Source organism: Hylobates moloch, unplaced genomic scaffold, assembly GCF_009828535.3.
Source record: "Hylobates moloch isolate HMO894 unplaced genomic scaffold, HMol_V3 SCAFFOLD_8, whole genome shotgun sequence".
NCBI lineage: Eukaryota > Metazoa > Chordata > Mammalia > Primates > Hylobatidae > Hylobates > Hylobates moloch.
Genome location: NW_026652283.1, coordinates 32,282,971 through 32,301,703, shown reverse-complemented (window position 1 = coordinate 32,301,703; position 18,733 = coordinate 32,282,971). Strand labels below are relative to the sequence as shown.

The following is an 18,733-nucleotide window of genomic DNA, read 5'->3' as shown; positions in this document are numbered from 1 at the left end:
ACACATTTCTGGTAGTAACAGAATTCTCTCACTCTCATTATGATGAAGAAAAAATGTTTTTTTAATGACGATTATATATTATCAGGAAAAAAGGGCTATTTCCATTAAGAAATAAATATACCCAAATCAGCCAAGTTAACACTTGTGTTCCTTCCTATTTCTCTCTGCAGTCACTGACTGCCACCTCAAAGAGAAACAACACAGTCTCATCTCAGCCTTTGGTCCCACCATACCTGCTCCCTTTACACAAAACAGAAAAGATTGTGATCATTATTTATTCGGTTCTAATAATATACCCCATGGAAACACAGTAGTTGGGAGCAAAAGTACTTGTTTTTGGAAAATGTAAAATCCAAGGAAAACCTACCTTGTGAGTAGAGAAGGATTTGCATCTCTAAAAGAACACAGGTAAACACCTGCACCAGGTTCTCTAATCCCAGGAGCTCAAATGCCTCCCGAAGAGGGTAATCAGAGAGGGGGAGTTCACTGGGCCCAGGCCTCTGGCAGATGACAGGTTCATAAACACCATAAAATTTCAGTGACCTCCCTGGAGGTGGAAGGGGTACTTCATAAAGAATATTGTGGATATAGCTTTCAAGTGGCAAGGGTGGTGGCTGTTGTGAGGTAACGGCCTTGTAGAGCTGGATAAGGAATTTCTTGCAGGCCTGCATGAATGGTAACGGTGTGATCAAGCATATACTTTTTGAAACATACAGGGTGTCTCTGCTAATATCATAGGAGTTGTATCGCTGGAGTTTCAAAAGGGAAGTTGTATCTCCTTCATCAAGACTACTTGCCAATGAGTCCATACTGCAGGAAGATGAAGCATACACACTGCTGTAATGCTCAGCGTTGTGCATCTGGTAAAGTGTCTGCATTGCTGTGCAGATTTGCTTACTTGTAACTTCTTCATAAAAAGTGAGAACAAAACCATAGGTGCGAGAACCATCTTCCCTGGTAATTATAAATGAGTGAAACTGGGGGTCTTTATTGTCTGTTTGTGTCCTGAAAGATAGCCCTTTGGGCATGCACAACTGTGAAAGAAAGAAAAAAAAGCATCAGAATGTAGTACACGAATAACTTTAAGCCAGAAACAAATGTTGTTTTTTAACATAACAGGATTCAAAAAGACAGGTTTTATCCAGATTTAACATTGGCAATAGCCTTAAATTAGAAATATATTATAAATTCCTCAAATACATGCATATAAAATTATTCTTAAAAGGAGTATATACAAGCGAAAAACTTTTACTGTGCGATGTTACACGCAAGTCCTTCCCTTTACCTTTACTAAGAACAAGACAATCACTGATTTAGTCCCAGAGTAAACCTCTAACCAAGCCTGTGGCCTTCAGCAAGCCATATAACTTCTGTGAGCCTCAGTTCCTTTATCTACAATAGCTGCTGTATCAACGACTTGAAGACAGAGTATGCAAAAGCATTTCACAAATATTAAAAAGCACTTCACAGAAATAGTACTTAAGTATTTAATACAGGGAAATAGGAAAAGGCTCATTTAGGAAGTGGAAAAAAGTTAAAGAATAATAAAAACAACAGTATCATCTTTGCTATTTTGAATAGTATGGTATTTTACCCAAGAAAAAGAAACTTTGGAAATTGAAAGCTTTTTGATCTACTAAAGCAGAAGCACAGAAACAAGGCATTTTAGACTACTTCTAGTAGAGATTATGCTCTAGTTCTTGGGAACCACCCAGGATTGAGTAAACTTGAGAACAAAATTACCCAGAGGAGCTAAAGATGCTATATTTAAGACACTTAAAATGCACAGAAAATTAGAATTGATTCTTTAAAACATTTTAAATAAAAGAAGTGAATTTACAGAAAAGCTGAAATATACTAAGGAAAACAGAACTTGTAATTCAGCCATCCTAACTAATAATCATTATTCATATTTAGATATTTCTATTTTTGTACTGCAATATGCTTTTTACATAGAAATAATTTAGCCATATATTATTACTTTCTAGTTTTTTCTATATTTAATAACTGATATGGTACAAAATTTAGACTGTCTCCCACATCCCTACATTACCAAGAAAATATAATTCCTTTATTCCTTCATTCAAACCATCAAAAAACATTTATTAAGTGCCTTTTATGAGAGGGGCCCTATGATACAATGGTGGGAAGGACAGACATGGCCCATGCTATGGTATTTCCAGTCCAGTAAGGATAACAGATGAGTTTTAAAAATCATAAGCTATAAAGTAAGGGAAGCACTATGATAGGGTAAATAAGGGTTGCTATGGGAAAAAGATATAATAGTAGGAAGGCACACATTAGAAAAGAAGGAGCTACCAGGAAAAAATGAAGCCCAACTGAAACCTCAGGATGAGTATAGGTCTTAGTGGACAAAGAAGATTCTAGTCAGAGAGGACAACATGTGCAAAAGCCCAGAAGAGTTTGAGGAACTGAAACAGGTCAGTGTGGGTGGGGCACAGAATGCAAGGTGGGAGGATGTGAAAGAAAGCAAGAGAAATAATCAGGGGCTAGCCCATGAAGGGCCTTCGTAGGCCATGTTAGAACTGTGGGGAGGACAATGGGAAACCTCTGAAGGGATTTTAGGAGAGAGACAGAATTAGATGTGCCTCTTAGCACATCCATCTTGGAACACTAAGGGGAGTGGTTTTCAAAGGGGTTCCAAGGAGGCAGCAGGAATGTCTCAGGGCCTTGGAAGGGAGTGAGAGGCTAGAGGAAGAAGTTGAGAGGGCCAGTGTCCCTCCTTCCCCTATGCACATTCCACTTTCATTTATTTTGTAGAGTGGAATTCTTTCAGTGTTAAGATTTCTGGGTTCCCACTGCTTAAAAACAAAATCTTGATGGTGGGATAATTGTCATTAAGCATGAAGGCGGGTGGGTGTCCAAACTGCTCCTCACAGCCATTTCAGATCGTGGTCCTTCCCTTTACCTTAAAAACTCTTGGCTTTGAAGCTCATGTCATGATTGTGCCACCACATTTTGGGTTTCTCTTCTATCCAAGTTCATTTCCGGAGCAACTTCTTCCATGATTTTAAATATACTCTTTCAACTCCCAAATCTACAATCTCATGAACCTGCCTCTTAACTGAGTAACTACTTGACAATCCCATCAAGATGTCTAATAGGCAAATCAAACTTACCATGTCCCAAACTGAAGTTCTGATTTCTTCCTCCAAATCGGTTTCTCCTTATATCAGTCTTTTCTGTAATTCCATCCATCTAATTTGCCCAGGACAAAAACCTTGGAGTCATCTTTAACTTCTTCCTCTCTTTCTCACTTACCCCATTATCCAATCCATCAGCAAATATTATCAATTCTATCTTCAAAAATATATGCAGAAACTAATTGCTGTTGCTTCTTTTTTTTTTTTTTTTCTTTTTTAGAGGTGAGGTCTTGCTCTATCACTCAGGATGAAGTGCAGTGGTACAATCACAGTTTACTGCAGCCTCAAACTCCTGGGTTAAAAGCAGTCCTCCCGCCTCAGCCTCCTAAGTCAGAAAGTAATTGTTTCGATCTTTACTCTTACCACTCTAATCTAAGTCACCCTCTTCTCTTGTCTGGATGTAACAGCCTGTTTCTGCCCTTGTCCCCCATAATCTATTTCCCTTATAAGAGCCAAAGCAATCCTTAAAAAATATGTTAGATCTTGTCACTCTTCCCAAAATTCTCCAATGGACTCTTATCTCACTAAAAGCTGATGTCCTTATAAATGCCTACAAGCAAGCCCTCCATGACTCAGCCCCCAGCAACCTCTCTGCCCTCATCTTGTACTAACTCACCCACTCTGCTCCAGCAACAATGGCATGTGACTGTTCTACGAACACACCCCACGTGCTCCCACCAAAATCTGCTCTTCCCTTTCCCAGCAACTTTCTTCCCCTCGGTATCCACATGACTCATTCCTTGTGGCAGATATAGCTCCAATAATATTTCTACTTTCACACACTCTTCCAAACCTTGACACTTCCCCATAAAGAAGTGGAGCTCACTCTCCTTGAACCTGGGTGGGCTGCTGAGAGTGCCTATACCAGGATCTGGGAAACTTTTTCTATAAAGAGACAGATAAGTATTTTAGGCTCTGGAGACCATACAGTCTTTGTCACAACTGTTCCACTCCACAATGTATTAGGTAAGTGCAAAAGTAATTGTGGTTTTTGCATTGTTGGAATTTGCCACTTGATACTGGAATACATTTTTAAATAAATGTGGTTATATTATACATCTTTTTTTTTTTCCAAGACAGAGTCTTGCTCTGTCACCCAGGCTGGAGTGCAGTGGCACGATCCTGGCTCCCTGCAACCTCCGCCTCACAGGTTCAAGCAATTCTCCTGCCTCAGCCTCCCAAGTAGCTGGGATTACAGGCGCCTGCCACTGCACCTGGCTAATTTTTGTATTTTTAGTAGAGATGGGTTTCACTACGTTGGCCAGGCTGGTCTCAAACTCCTGACCTCGTGATCCACCTGCCTCGTCCTCTCAAAGTGCTGGGATTACAGGCTTGAGCCACTGAGCCTGGCCCATCATTTTAATGGGCATTTCTTGCTTTATGTTTTTTTGCTAATGACTTATTACTTGCTGTTTATTTTAGACGGAAAATGTTAGACAAAAAGCAAATTAGAGCAGTTTTCTTTTTTTTTTTTTTTTGAGATAGAGTCTCACTCTGTCACTCAGGCTGGAGTGCAGTGGTGCAATCTCGGCTCACTGCAACCTCCGCCTCCCAGGTTCAAGCGATTCTCGGGCCTCAGCCTCCTGAGTAGCTGGGACTACAGGCCTGCACCACCATGCCCAGCTAATTTTGTATTTTTAGTAGAGACAGGGTTTCACCATGTTGGCCAGGCTGGTCTCAAACTCCTGACCTCAAGTGATCTGCCCGCCTTGGCCTCCCAAAGTGCTGAGATTACAGGTGTGAGCCACCACACCCGGCCTCGAGCAATTTTCTTATTCAAGTTCAAAATGGGTCGTAAAGCAGTGGAGACAACCACAACATCAACAATGCATTTGGCCCAGGGACTGCTAACTAATGCACAGTGCAGTGGTGGTTCAAGAAGTTTTGCAAAGGAGATGACAGCCTTGGAGATGAGGAGCATAGTGGCCAGCCATCAGAAGTTGACAATGATCAATTGAGAGCAATCATCAAAGCTGATCCTCTTAGAACTACAAGAAAAGTGGCTGAAAAACTCAACATCGACCATTCTATGGCCGTTTGGCATGTGAAGCAAATTGGAAAGGTGGAAAAACTCGGTAAGTGGGTGCCTCATCAGCTGAGTAGAAATTTTAAAAAATTGTCATCTTCAGCGAGGTGCGGTGGCTCATGCCTGTTATCCTAGCACTTTGGAAGGCTGAAGCAGGCGGATTGCCTGAGCTCAGTTTGAAACCAGCCTGGGCAACATGGTGAAATCCTGTCTCTACTAAAATACAAAAAATTAGCAGGGCGTGGTGGCATGCACCTGTAGCCAGCTACTCAGGAGGCTGAGGAAGGAGAATTGCTTGAACCTGGGAGGCGGAGGTTGCAGTGAGCCGAGACTGTGCCACTGAACTCCAGCCTGGGCAACAGAGCGAGACTCCATTTCAAACAAAACAAAACAAAATAAAATAAAAGCATCATTTTCAAGTGTTGTCTTCTCTTATTCTACACAGCAACAACGAACCATTTCTCAATCAAATTGTCATGTGCAACAAAAAGTGGATTTCATTAGACAACCGGCGACGACCAGCTTAGTGGCTGAACCAAGAAGACGCTCTAAAGTACTTCCCAAAGCCAAACTTGCACCAAAAAAAGGTCACAGTCACTGTTTGGTGGCCTGCTGCTGGTTTGATCCACTACTGAATCCTGGCGAAATCATTACATCCAAGAAGTATGCTCAGCAAATCGATGAGATGCACCAAAAACTGCAAAGCCTACAGCAGGCACTGGTCAACAGAAAGGGCCCAGTTCTTTTCCACAACAATGCCTGACCGCACATCACACAACAAATACTTCAAAAGTTCAACAAATTGGGCTACGCAGTTATGCCTCATCCACCGTGTTCACCTGACCTCTTGCCAACTACCACTTCTTCAAGCATCTCGACAACTTTTTGCAGGGAAAATGCTTCCACAACCAGCAGGATGAAGAAAATGCTCTCCAAGAGTTCATCAAATCCCAAAGCACGGATTTTTTATGTTACAGGAATAAACAAACTTATTTCTCATTGGCAAAAATGTGTTGATTGTAATCGTTCCTATTTTGATTAATAAGGATGTGCTTGAGCCTAGTTATGATTTAAAATTCTGTCCAAAACCACGATTACTTTTGTACCAACCTTTAAACACATAGGTATGGCTTTGTTTCAACACAATTTTATTTATAAAAACAGTCAGCTGGACAGACTTGGCCTGGGGGCCATGTATGCCCACCCTTGGCCTAATCAAGTAAAATGCAACTGCAGTGACAAGTGACAGAGTGACTTTTGAGCAGAGGCTAAAAAAGGCAATACAGCTTCCATCTCCTCTCTCTCTCTCTCTCTCTCTCTCTCTGGTAACCTGGTAACACACTCTGGGAGCCCTGAGGCAACATATAAAAAGTTTAGCTAGCCTGAAGCTGCCTGACTGGTGAGACCAAATGAAAGACCACACAGAGACAGAAGGAGCCCCAGCTATATGCCTGGTCCAGGAGATAGGCCTGTGAGTGGGTGAGCTTTCAGATGATTTCAGTCCTCAGACTTCAAACCTTCCAAACTAACACCGAGTAGAACACAGGCGCAGCCAACCAAAAGCTACCTACATTGCAGTATGTAGGCTAAGTAATGATTTTGTTGCTTTAAATCAAGGGTCAGCAAACAACAGCCCTGCTATGGGTTTAAATGTATGTGTGCCTCCAAAATTCATACGCTGGAACATCACTTCAGGGTGACGGTATTAAAAGGTGGGGACTTTTGGGAAGTGATTAAGTCATGCAGGCTCTGCCCTCTTGAAAGGATTCATCCTTCTTATAAAAGGTTGAAGGGAGCAGCACCCTAGTGCTTTCTGCCATGTGAGGATACAACATTTGTCGTCTCTGGAGTACATGATAACGAAGTACCATCTTAGAAGCAGAGACTAGGCCATCATTAGACCCTAAACCTACAGACACCTTGATCTTGTACTTTCAACCTCTAGAGCTGTGAGAAATAAATTCCTATTCCTTGTAAGTTACTCAGTCTGAAGTATTTTATTTTAACAGGAGGAATGGACTAAGAAAAACCCTTAGGTCAAATATAATCTGCCACCTGATTTGTAAATAAAGTTTCACTGGGACTCAGTCACAACCATCCATTTATGCACTGTCTATGGATGCCTTCACACAACAACAGCAGAGCTGGGTGACTGTGGCAGAAACTGTATGCCCACAATACCTCAACTACTTACTATTTGGTTCTTCATGAAAAAAACTGCCAAGCCCTATTTTAAGCCACTAATTGGTAGGCGGATGGATTGTCATGCAGCGATAATCAAAATACTTCCTTACTTCCCTTAAGTCTCTGCATAAATACTACCTTAGAGAGGTCTTTCTTTGCCTTTCCATAAAAAATAGTGTTCATCTTTTGCATGCCATAAAATGTTACTCCTCTAAAAAGTATTTATTGTGGAGAAGCAATTAAAGTCTTGCATCACGGTAAACATATGTACATTATGTAAACATACACATTACTAGTATTTGTATAATTCTGTTTGATCTCTGGATTGCCAGCTACTCAAGGGCTAGTACTTCATTTCAATAACTTTAAACATTCAAGGGAACTGCATGGAATAATATACCATTTGGGGCCATTAACAAGTGGTGACTGATAACACCGGTAAAAAGAAAAAATTGTGGGCCGGGCGCAGTGGCTCACGCTTATAATCCCAGCACTATGGGAGGCCGAGGCGGGTGGATCATGAGGTCAGGAGATCAAGACCACGGTGAAACCCCGTCTCTACTAAAAATACAAAAAAATTAGCCGGGCGTGGTGGCGGGCGCCTGTAGTCCCAGCTACTCGGAGAGGCTGAGGCAGGAGAATGGCGTGAACCCGGGAGGTGGAGCTTGCAGTGAGCCGAGATTGCGCCACTGCACTCCAGCCTGGGCGACAGAGCGAGACTCCGTCTCAAAAAAAAAAAAAAAAAAAGAAAAAATTGTGAAGCTCAGCATTAGTGCACCAGTGAAAATGTCTTCATATTTCATATCACTGAATATGAGATGTGGAAAGGACTAAGGCAGATTTACTCAACTCTTTTACATATTAAATTACTATGTATATTTGGATAGAATGAGATATAGACTTAGGTAAAACCTATGAATACCTGGATTTGGTAGGGGGTAAAAGCCACTTATTCCTAGTCTTAGGAATAACTGTATAAGGAAAGGCTATGGCAGAATCTTTTAATAATTCTACCTTCAAATTAAGGCTGATTTCATCATAACAAGTTAATGAGTTGCTCTGCTGATAGCATGAATAAAAACTCATTTGGCTGGGTGCAGTGGCTCACGCCCATAATCCCAGTACTTAGGGAGGCTGAGGTGAGTGGATTGCCTGAGCTCAGGAGTTCAAGACCACCAGCCTGGGCAACATGATGAAACCCTGCCTCTACTAAAAATACAAAAAAATTAGCCGGGCGTGGGCATGGTGGGGCACACCTGTAGCCCCAGCTACCTGGAAGGCTGAGGCACGAGAATTGCATGAATCCGGGAGGCAGAGGTTGCAGTGAGCCAAGACTGCACCACTGCACTCCAGCCTAGATGATAGAGTGAGACTCTGTCTCAAAAAAACGAAAACAACAAAAAAACCCTAAAAACCCCAAAACCTCATTTGACACATTTATTGTAGTCAATAAAGATTGTAGAAGGGATGATTTGAATTATTCTTGCTCCAGGTTAAACTCAAACTTGTTTAGCACAGTGCATGGCATATAACAATTGGTTGAATGAATAAATGAATGAGCAAGAAAACAAACAAAAACAACAGCTGGGGGTAAAGCACCTCTTGATCTGGTCTGTAATTCTCTCTCTTTTTTTTTTTTTTTGGAGACAGAGTCTCACTCTGTCGCCCAGTCTGGTATGTAGTGGTGTGATGTCAGCTTACTGCAACCTCCACCTCCTGAGTTCAAGCGATTCTCCTGCCTCAGCCTCCCAAGTAGCTGGGATTACAAGTGTGCGCAATTATAGGCGTGCATACCCAGCTTTTTTTTTTTTTTTTTTTTTTGTATTTTTAGTAGAGATGAGGTTTCACCATGTTGGCCAGGCTGGTCTTGAACTTCTGGTCTCAAGTGATCCACTCGCCTCAGCCTCCCAAAGTGTTGAGATTACGGCATGAGCCACAGTGCCTGGACTTCAGCTTGTAATTCTTTTTCCATCAAGTAGGCAATATAGAAACATAGTGACCACCAAAGTCAACATAAAGATTTAATTTAATTGATAGGCATTCCTGTCATCCTAAATCACAAAATCATAGCTCAACTGCTGTTGAACAGCTGCCAAATATTCCCTTAAGGTTTTGTAGCTTTCTTGAGCACACATTCAAACATTTACAGAAAAAGCTTGCCAAAAGTTGTACTCAAAGTGAAGAATGGCTTTCTATGCTACAGACAACAGATGTAAGAATTTTTCCTAAATGCTCTTCCAACAAATCAAAGAAAGTAAGAATTATATTTCTAATTGGGAAACATGAACTGCAAAATGCTATTATTTTTCCATTTTTAAAAGATATACAGTATTGTTTTATGTCAGGAACTACAAGATACTTTCATCAGAATTGTTAAACTGTCAGGAACTGCAAGAAATCTCAGAAAACCTGAAATATAAATCAAGATTTGTTTATCACGGTATTAAACATCTCTAATTAACCCATAACTTTGCTATCTACTAACAATACCCCCTCACCATCCCACAATAAAACAACTAAAAATTAGAGGTGTCACTGATGATCAGATTACTACCAGTAACCAGATTACTTTAGCCAAAGCAGGCTTATAATGACAAGTGTGTAACTTTCCCAGTTTGAGTCAGCAAATGTTCTTATATTTCTCTAGACCATTTCAGGCAGTTTGGCTAGAATTTTAAAATTCCTTTTTCCACACTTTGTAGTTCTATGACTTCCATGGCCTCTCCCTCATTATGCAAATACAATCATATACTGTATAACCATACTCTGGTCAACAATGGACTGCCTATAGGACGATGGCTGGAGCAATACATTATACCATATAGCTTAGAGGTATAGTAGGCTATATCACCTAGGTCTGTGTATGTATATACACTCTATGATGTTTGCACAATAAAATCACCTAACAACACATTTCTCAGAATGTCTCCCTCCCTCCCTCCCCTCTTCTCTCCCCTCCTTCTATAAACCCTTATTTTGTCCCATGTTTTGCATTAGATCTTAGTAACTCAAAAGACAAAGATAAAAATAATCCTTTCCTTTAGGGAGTTCACAGTCTAGTAGGAAAGACAGACACAGAAACCAGCAGTTACCAAAAAAATGTGATCAGTGTTGCTATGGACTCTGTTCGAGATATCATAAGAAAAGACAGTAACTACTCCTGCTTAAGAGATGGTTTTGCAGTGGAGGTCACACCTAGTCAAGGACAGGGAAGAGAATTATTGTAAGCAAGTAAGTATCACTTCATTCATTCAACAATTTGAACATCTACTATGTGCAAAGCTAGGGATATAGCAATGAATAAGAGACACTGCTCCTGTTCTCATGGTGCTTACATTAAGCATGAGATACACAGTTGACTACTAGCTACGTAATTGGTTAATTACAACTGAGATAGGTGCTACAAAAAGGTACAAGGTACTAAGAGAACCTAAGGTGACCTGAGTGCTGGGAAGATGGTGGAAGGTGATCGTCAGGAGCGGCTTCTCTATATAAATGTTTACAGTGAAGTCTGAAGAAATAGTAAGAAATCACTAGGTGAAGGAGAGGTAGAAGAGCCTTCCAGAGAGAAGGAACAGCAGAAGCAGAAGCTATAGTATGAGGAATGAAATGGACAGGTTACTGCAGGAGTCCAGGTAAGAGATCTTGATGGTTTGGACCAAGGTGAGTATACGGAAACAGAGAGAAGTAGACAGATAACTGACTATATATGGGAGAAGGTAAGTGAGAACTTTCAGGGTGATGTGTACATTGTTGGACTTGGCAAATAGGTGGATAGTTGTACCATTCACTGACAAAGATTGGTGGGAAGAATAAAGAATTCAGTTTTGGATATGTTGCATTTGAGATTCCAGCGAAATATTCTAGCTGCAATGTTAAGGAAACGGGGGAGAGGATGGGGGTGGCGGGGGCAGAAGGTCTTCCAGCAACAGTCCTCCAGCAATGAAAGCCCCATTCCTATAATTTTACTGTGAGATATGGCTAGGCATGGTAGATCACACCTGTAATCCTAGCACTCTGAGAGGCCGAGGTGGGCGGATCGCTTGAGTCCAGGAGTTCGAGAGTAGCCTAGGCAACATAGCCAAACCCCGTCTCCTCAAAAAGTACAAAAATTAGCCAGGCGTGGTGGTGCACACCTGTAGTCTCAGCTACTTGGGGGCTGAGGTGGAGGATCGCTAGAGCATGGCAGGTCAAGGCTGCAGTGAGCCAAGATTGCACCAGTGCACTCCAGTCTGGATGACAGACTCAGAGCCTGTCTCAAGAAAAAAAAAAAATTTTATTGTGAGCTTGAACCTAAACTTGGCTCAAAATGAGGGCTTATCTTCATTCTAATGTCAAACCTATGAATGTAATTTGGGGTTATCCATTTCAAATTCAAGTAATTGCTAAGTCTACAAAAAGTATATACAGCCCTTTTCCCTTTTACTCTTACAAGATAAGCATCTGAATAAGTTTCTTTAGCCAACCTTTCACCATTTACTCTTTGCTCTTCATTCCACTATACCCTTCTTTGTGATCAAAGTTAACAGCAAATTGTAAAGTAAGAGCTGTATAATAGTTATTACTCTTTAGTTACCTAAAATATATTTATGATGTTTCATTAGGACAGACATATAAAATAGAATCCTTATATTTTCATACAGTTTGCTTAAAAGTTATTAACCATGTTTTCTTCCTATGAATTCTTAGGTATAACACAGGCTTAAAGATAAGATCTATCAACTAGAATATTACATAGTCATGGATGCCAATAAGCAGATTACCTCAAAGAGATGTGAAAGTGGGGTGGGGGACCTTCAGCTCTGTTTGCAATGCTTTATTTCATTTAAAATGAAATGCAGACCAGGCACGGTGGCTCACAGAGGTCGAGGCAGGCAGATCACTTGAAGCCAGGAGTTTGAGACCAGCCTGGCCAACATAGGGAGACCCCGTCTCTACTAAAAATACAAAAATTAGCCAGGCATGATGGTGTGCGACTATAATCCCAGCTACTCAAGAGGCTGAAGCATGAGAATCACTTGAACACTGGAGGCAGAGGTTGTAAGTAAGCCACGATTGCACCACTGAACTGCCTGGGTGACAGAGTGAGACGGTCTCAAGTAAATAATTTAATTAAATGTACCGCACTCCAGTCTGGGAGACAGAGCGAGACTGTGGAAACAAGGGAAAGAAAGAAAAGAAAGCAAAGAAAGGGAGGAAGGGAAAGGAAAAGGAAAGGAAATGCAGAGATCTGAAGCAAACATGTCAATATTGACATATGTTAGTTCCAGGTGATTAATACATACATGACTGTTTATTGTATTGTTCTTTCTGTTCTGTGATATTTACTTTTTTTCATAAAAATCTCTGAATCAGCAACTGAGGAAAAAAAACTAACTCAGGAATTATTTCACCTGTCACTTGTATTTATTTTCTATTTTATCTGCACTGCACTCATACACATTAAACATTTTATTTAACAAAGTTCACTGCTTTGGGTACTTAATTTATGTATGAAATTAATGACCTTTTATTCAAAGCACTGCTGTTGTTAGAGAAATGACTAATATTGCAGAAGGTGATGACTCATTGCGGTGGAATTTTGCTAAAGGCAAGACAAAGCTTTATACCTTTAGGTGGGAATAAATTACAGCTTCATACAAACGCACTTACTAGTAAATCAAAGAGGAAATTAAAGGCAGTAAATCTATGACCCGAATGCAAACTACTTTAATGGGATGCTTTTCAGAGATTTTCCAGGAGTACAAGCAAATCCTTTTAGATTTGCAGCAATAAAAAAAATGCTATGTGGTGCTTAACCAGCAAAACACAGCCTTTGCAATTATTCTTCAGGCGGAAACTTTTGCTGCTTACATAAAATAACCTCAGGGGCAAGGAGTAAAGAAAATATCAAAGATCAAGGAAGCTGATAATTACTTTAAATATTAATGTTTTGCAGATAGAGGCAAAAGCTATCATGGATATCTCACTATTAATTCACTGAAATGATTAAAAGAAAGAAAACACATCAAGGGTGGCATTTTGTTCCAAATGCCTGTGGATTCATATAGTAAGAACGTACTTGTACCCAGGCCCCAGTGATCCTCCCACCTCAGCCTCCAGAGTAGCTGGGACCACAGGCATGTTACCACCACACCCAGCTATTTCTTTTTTTCTTTGTAGAGACAGGGCCTCCCTATGTTGCCTAGGCAAGAACCTCACTTTGAATACCATTCTGATTTCTCACAGAATAAGTTATATTTTGAAATATCTTACTAATTTAAGAAGATTAGGTATTGTGATCTATTCACATTCTTACCCAGTTTTCCAATGCTTGATTTAAACACTCTTTTCCTAAATGCCTTTCTATTAATTTGCTGCATAAGCAGCTCGTAAGTTATTTTTTTGTCCCTGCTGTTCAACTATTTTAGTCAGATGCTTGTCTGGACTCTTCCAAGTCTTATAAAGATAACTAACAGTTGTGTTCTACTTAATACCTATAGTAGAGTCTTCACCAAAGATGATGCTAAGCATCTACAATATTAACTTCCAGCAAAATGGCATCTCTGATTATTTTAGAATTGCGTAACAGTTTAGGAAAATAACCATATTGTACTCTGTAAGGAATCAAAGTCAAAGTGCCAAGTGCTTTAGGCATTTGTCCTTACAAAAAGCACCATGCTATCCCCTCCCTAGAGCAAGCCCAGGCTGGAAAGAGTTTACTGTGATACAAAAATATCACAAAGGGCCCAGTGTGACCCATAACATTTCCAGTGTAGATCAAAACTGTTATATAGTTTTTCTTTTAGGAAGGCAGCAAGGCAGATGAGAAAAAAAGTGAGCTAGAGAGTAAAAATGATTGGATTTAACTTCTGAGTCTTACGGCCTAACTTTGGGCAAATTACTTAACCTTTGAAAATATAAGAATTCTCATTGGGTACATGTAAACATGTATGTGAAAATAACATGCATAAAGTATGCTAGCAGGCATCTAGTGAATATTAATTTCCTTCTGTTAGATTGTCAGGTTATAATGGAGTCTTTTAACACTATCTTTAAAATACTAAAAAAGAGGCCGGGTGCAGTGGCTCACGCCTGTAATCCCAGCGCTTTGGGAGGCTGAGGCGGGTGGATCACTAGAGTTCAGTAGTACAAGACCAGCCTGGCCAACATAGCAAAACCCCATCTCCACTAAAAATGCAAAAATGAGCCAGGTGTGGTGGTATGTGCTCACAATACCAGCATTCTGGGAGGCTCAAGGAGGGCAGATCACTTGAGGTCAGGAGTTCGACACCAGCCTGGCCAATATGGTGAAACCCTGTCTCTACTAAAAATACAAAAGATTGGCTGGGCATAGTGGTGTGCGCCTGTAATCCCAGCTACTCGGGAGGCTGAGGCAGGAGAATCGCCTGAACCCAGGAGGTGGAGGTTGCAGTGAGCCAAGATTGTGCCACTGCACTCCAGCCTGGGTGACAGGGCGAGACTATCTCAAAAACAAAAACCAAAACCAAACAAGACAACTCAAAAAGAGCAATGGCTATCACTGTGTCTCAGTTCACCTTTAATCATTTCTGTATCTTTTTTATTTTTTTCCCATTCTTATGTATATACCCAATTCATTTCTATATCTATCATGCCTGCTATCTCCTTACTTTGGGGCCCCCTGAATTATATAATCATAGAGTTTATGAACATCTCAAATATTATTCAGGCTTCTAAGAAGAGCCCTTCCTAAATAATCTGAAAACTGTGACCTACTTTATTTCTAAGAACCTCTCAAGGAGATTGACTATCTCTCTATCTTCTGTCTGTCTGTCTGTCTGTCTGTCTGTCTACCTACCTACCTACCTACCTATTTTGAGACAGGGTCTTGCTATGGTGCCCATTCTGGTCTCAAACTCCTGGGCTCAAGCAATCACACTGCCTCAACCTCCTGAGTAGCTGGGCTTATAGATGCACAACATCATGCAGGGATAAAAGAGACATTTAATCAGCACTGGTAACTCATTATGAGGCAGGAGAACAGGGTCTGGAGGCAGGGAACCTAAGGCCGATTCATGCTGACTTTCTAGAACTAAGTCAAAAGGAAAACCCCAACTTTCCATGCCCAAGTAGCAAAAGGACCAGTGGCTACTCCCTTTGTACCTTCTCCCCACCCTTTTTCTGCATGGCAGACTAAAAATTGAAAGTACCTCTGATTGTTTCCCTCCCACAACCAATCAGGATGGTCGTGGGCCAAGTCTTCATTTGCATAGGAGTATAACTTTGTAACTTCACTTCAGCCTCTGACTGGTTGTATGTTTGTGTAGGGTGTAACTTTGCTTCAGCTTCTGATTGGTATCCTCCCACAACCAACCAGACTGATCGTGGGCCATTACTTCATTTACATAGAGTGTACACCAAGTAACCAGTGGAAAACCTCCAGAGGGTATTTAAACCTCAGAAAATTCTATAATGGGCTGTTGCACTGCTTGCTCAGTGCTGCTCCCACCCTGTGGACGGTACCTTCATTTTTAATAAATCTCTGCTTTTGTTGCTTCATTCTTTCCTTGCTTTGTTTGTATGTTTTGTCCAATTTTTTGTTCAAGACACCAAGAAGCTGGACTCCATCCACCGGTAACAATTATACAAATTCAGATTTCTACTATATCTAAATAATGCAATTAAGTTGCTTTTCATCTTTACGTTGTCTGTAAAAATGACAAATTATACGCTTACCATACAATATTACTTGAAACATGAGAACTGTAATCAGGCTCTTTCCATCAGGCTCCTCTCAGGCCAATAAAATAATATTACTGTTTATCAAAGCTTCTATGTATTAATACAAATGCACAACACAGTTTAATAGTAGGAAACTAAAATAGGCTTTTAGGATCTACTGTATAAACTTATTAACTATGGAAACCCTGGGCAAGTGACTTGCTTCTCTGAGCTTCTGCTTCCAGATCTTTAAAACGAGGACAGTATCACATTTCTTTTTTTTTTTTTTTTTTTTTGAGACAGAGTCTTGCTCTGTTGCCCAGGCTGGAGTGCAGTGGCGTGATCACGGCTCACCACAACCTCCGCCTCCTGGGTTCAAGTGATTCTCCTGCCTCAGCCTCCCGAGTAGCCGGGATTACAGGCATGTGCCACCACACCTGGCTAATTTTTGTATTTTTAGTAGAGAGGGGGTTTCACTATGTTGCTTACGCTGGTCTTAAACCGACCTCAGGTGATCCACCCGCCTCGGCCTCCCAAAGTGCTGGGATTACAGGTGCACCCGGCCTCACATTTCTTATAAAATCACTTAAAGAATAAATGAAATGAAATAAGGTAGACATTCAAAATACAGTCACTACCTTCATATTAATAAAGTAAAAACAAGGATAAAGAGAAAATGGGGGAAAAAACACATACCATGTTCACCGCATCTTGATCAAAAGGGTTCCATTCTATATTCTGAGGATAGTGGGCAAGAACTTTGGATTTGAATGTTCTTCTCAAAGGACTCTGGTCAAAATTTTCACCTACAACAAATAATACATAGTTAATATCTAGAACTTTTCCAAAAGCATGTCATAGTTTTATATTTATTTTATAGGCCTACTACTGACTGATAATATTGAGATCTGATTCAATTTCTGCCTCTAACCATCTGAGTTGTAGAATCCCAATGGACAACTAAAAAACTGTTAACAACAGGGCAGCATTTAAAACTTCAGAATCTGAATTTTAAAATCCTGCTACTCAACTGATACTAAAAATCAAAATATGGTAATATAATCATCGCTATAACCTAATTATGGTCCACATTTCAGTGTGTGGTAATAATAAACTATATGAAAACATTTACTTCAGAAAAGAAAAGTCTTACATCAAGCTAATCATATGTCTTATGATCCTAAAATTTTATACACACTTAGACCCCCATGCTACAGTGCTCAAAGGAGGCAATTTTGCTTGAGTTTCCACAAAAATCTCTGAGAAATGTGATTGCATATCCAGGTTCTTAAGTAACAAAATTAAAGAATTAGCAACATCACTGCTGAGTCACCCTGTTTAGTAGACAGAACACATTAAACATACTAACCTTTTAAAATAAATGAGCTATCCTAAGTTCAATTCATTATCTGGCAAAATTCTGGAAACATAAAAGTAGGCTACATTTTAATTACTAAGAAAATTCAGGCCAGGCACAGTAGCTCACACCTGTAATCCTAGAACTTTGGGAGGCTGAGGTAGGAGGATTGTTTGAGCCCAGGAATTTGAAACCAGCCTCGGCAACATGGTGAGACCCTGTTTCTTTTCTTTCTTTTTTTTTTTTTTTAAATAAATTTTTTAAAAAGTAAAAACTTGAAAATTCAATAATAGCTATCAGTTTTTTTAACGTCCTCAACCAGAGTAATTCCCTTAAGACCTATTATCCCTAAATGTATTAGTTTCATGAAATATTTTAAGGTAGAAGGATCTTAAATTCCCAATGGCAAAAATTTGGGATCAAGGAACTAGAAGACCTTGCAGCAATTTTATTGTGTTCTGTGTTTTCCTACTTTTAGAGTTCTAATTAAGTGCAAAATACTAGCTGTTACAGCAAAAGATGTCACTTACCAGTATTTATACTATTAAAAATATCACAAAGCAATTTGACTTATGAGTTGTATTTGACTTCTAGTTAGACTCAGTTTCTATTTTGGGTAAAAATATGAAAAAAAAGAAACACCTTGGAATGCAAAACAGATCGCAGAAGGAAGAAAAAGTCACACTCAAAAATCTTGCTGGAGACAACAATATAAAATACATAGGAATTTTTTTGAACGAGGACACATAATTTAAATATATTTGCTGAGGCAACTAAACTACTATTTCTAATTGAAGTCCTTGGCTAATCATCATTATTTTCTTTAGATTCCTCTGACTTATTTAGGCAAACATTTCATCTCTGTATTTTTCTACTCCATACTTGCATCTTCTAAGAGTTGAGAGCATTCATTTCTAGAAGAGAAATTGTCAAAGACATCCTTAAGGAGAGTTTATCAATTTTTGCACCAAGCTTCTAGAGTATGTAAGCATCAAAAAGTCAGCAGAGGAATGTGAAACTGTTCATGAGAGTCAATGTGGTTGAAGAACAGATTCAGGGCTCAGAATTGATTTCAGGAAGAGTCCATGATGTTTTTAAGCTGATGCCAGATTTTCCTATGAACACTAAGAAATTTTAAATCATTCACTTCTTCATTTAAAAAAAAGTTACTTGGCCAGAACGTGGCAGCTCATGCCTGTAATCCCAGCACTTTGGGAGGCTGAGGTGGGCAGATCACTTGAGGCCAGCAACATAGTGAAACCTCATCTCGAAAGAAAGGAAAGTAAAGGGGAGGGGGGAGGGGAGGGGAGGGAGAGAGGG

The 18,733-nt window shown here is 40.0% G+C and overlaps 1 protein-coding gene across 3 annotated transcripts in view; it reads right to left on the bottom strand.

The window, feature by feature from the left end:
* DENND5B (DENN domain containing 5B) overlaps window positions 1-18,733 on the bottom strand; it is a 217,200-nt gene that overhangs the window by 98,567 nt on the left and 99,900 nt on the right. For all 3 annotated transcript variants that reach the window (XM_032159990.2, XM_032159991.2, XM_058443407.1), the window contains 2 exons: window positions 16,753-16,862; window positions 368-1,034 (listed from right to left, as the gene is read on the bottom strand). In XM_032159990.2, the coding sequence (XP_032015881.1) occupies window positions 368-1,034; window positions 16,753-16,862 (777 nt within the window). The remainder of the gene's footprint in view (window positions 1-367; window positions 1,035-16,752; window positions 16,863-18,733) is intronic.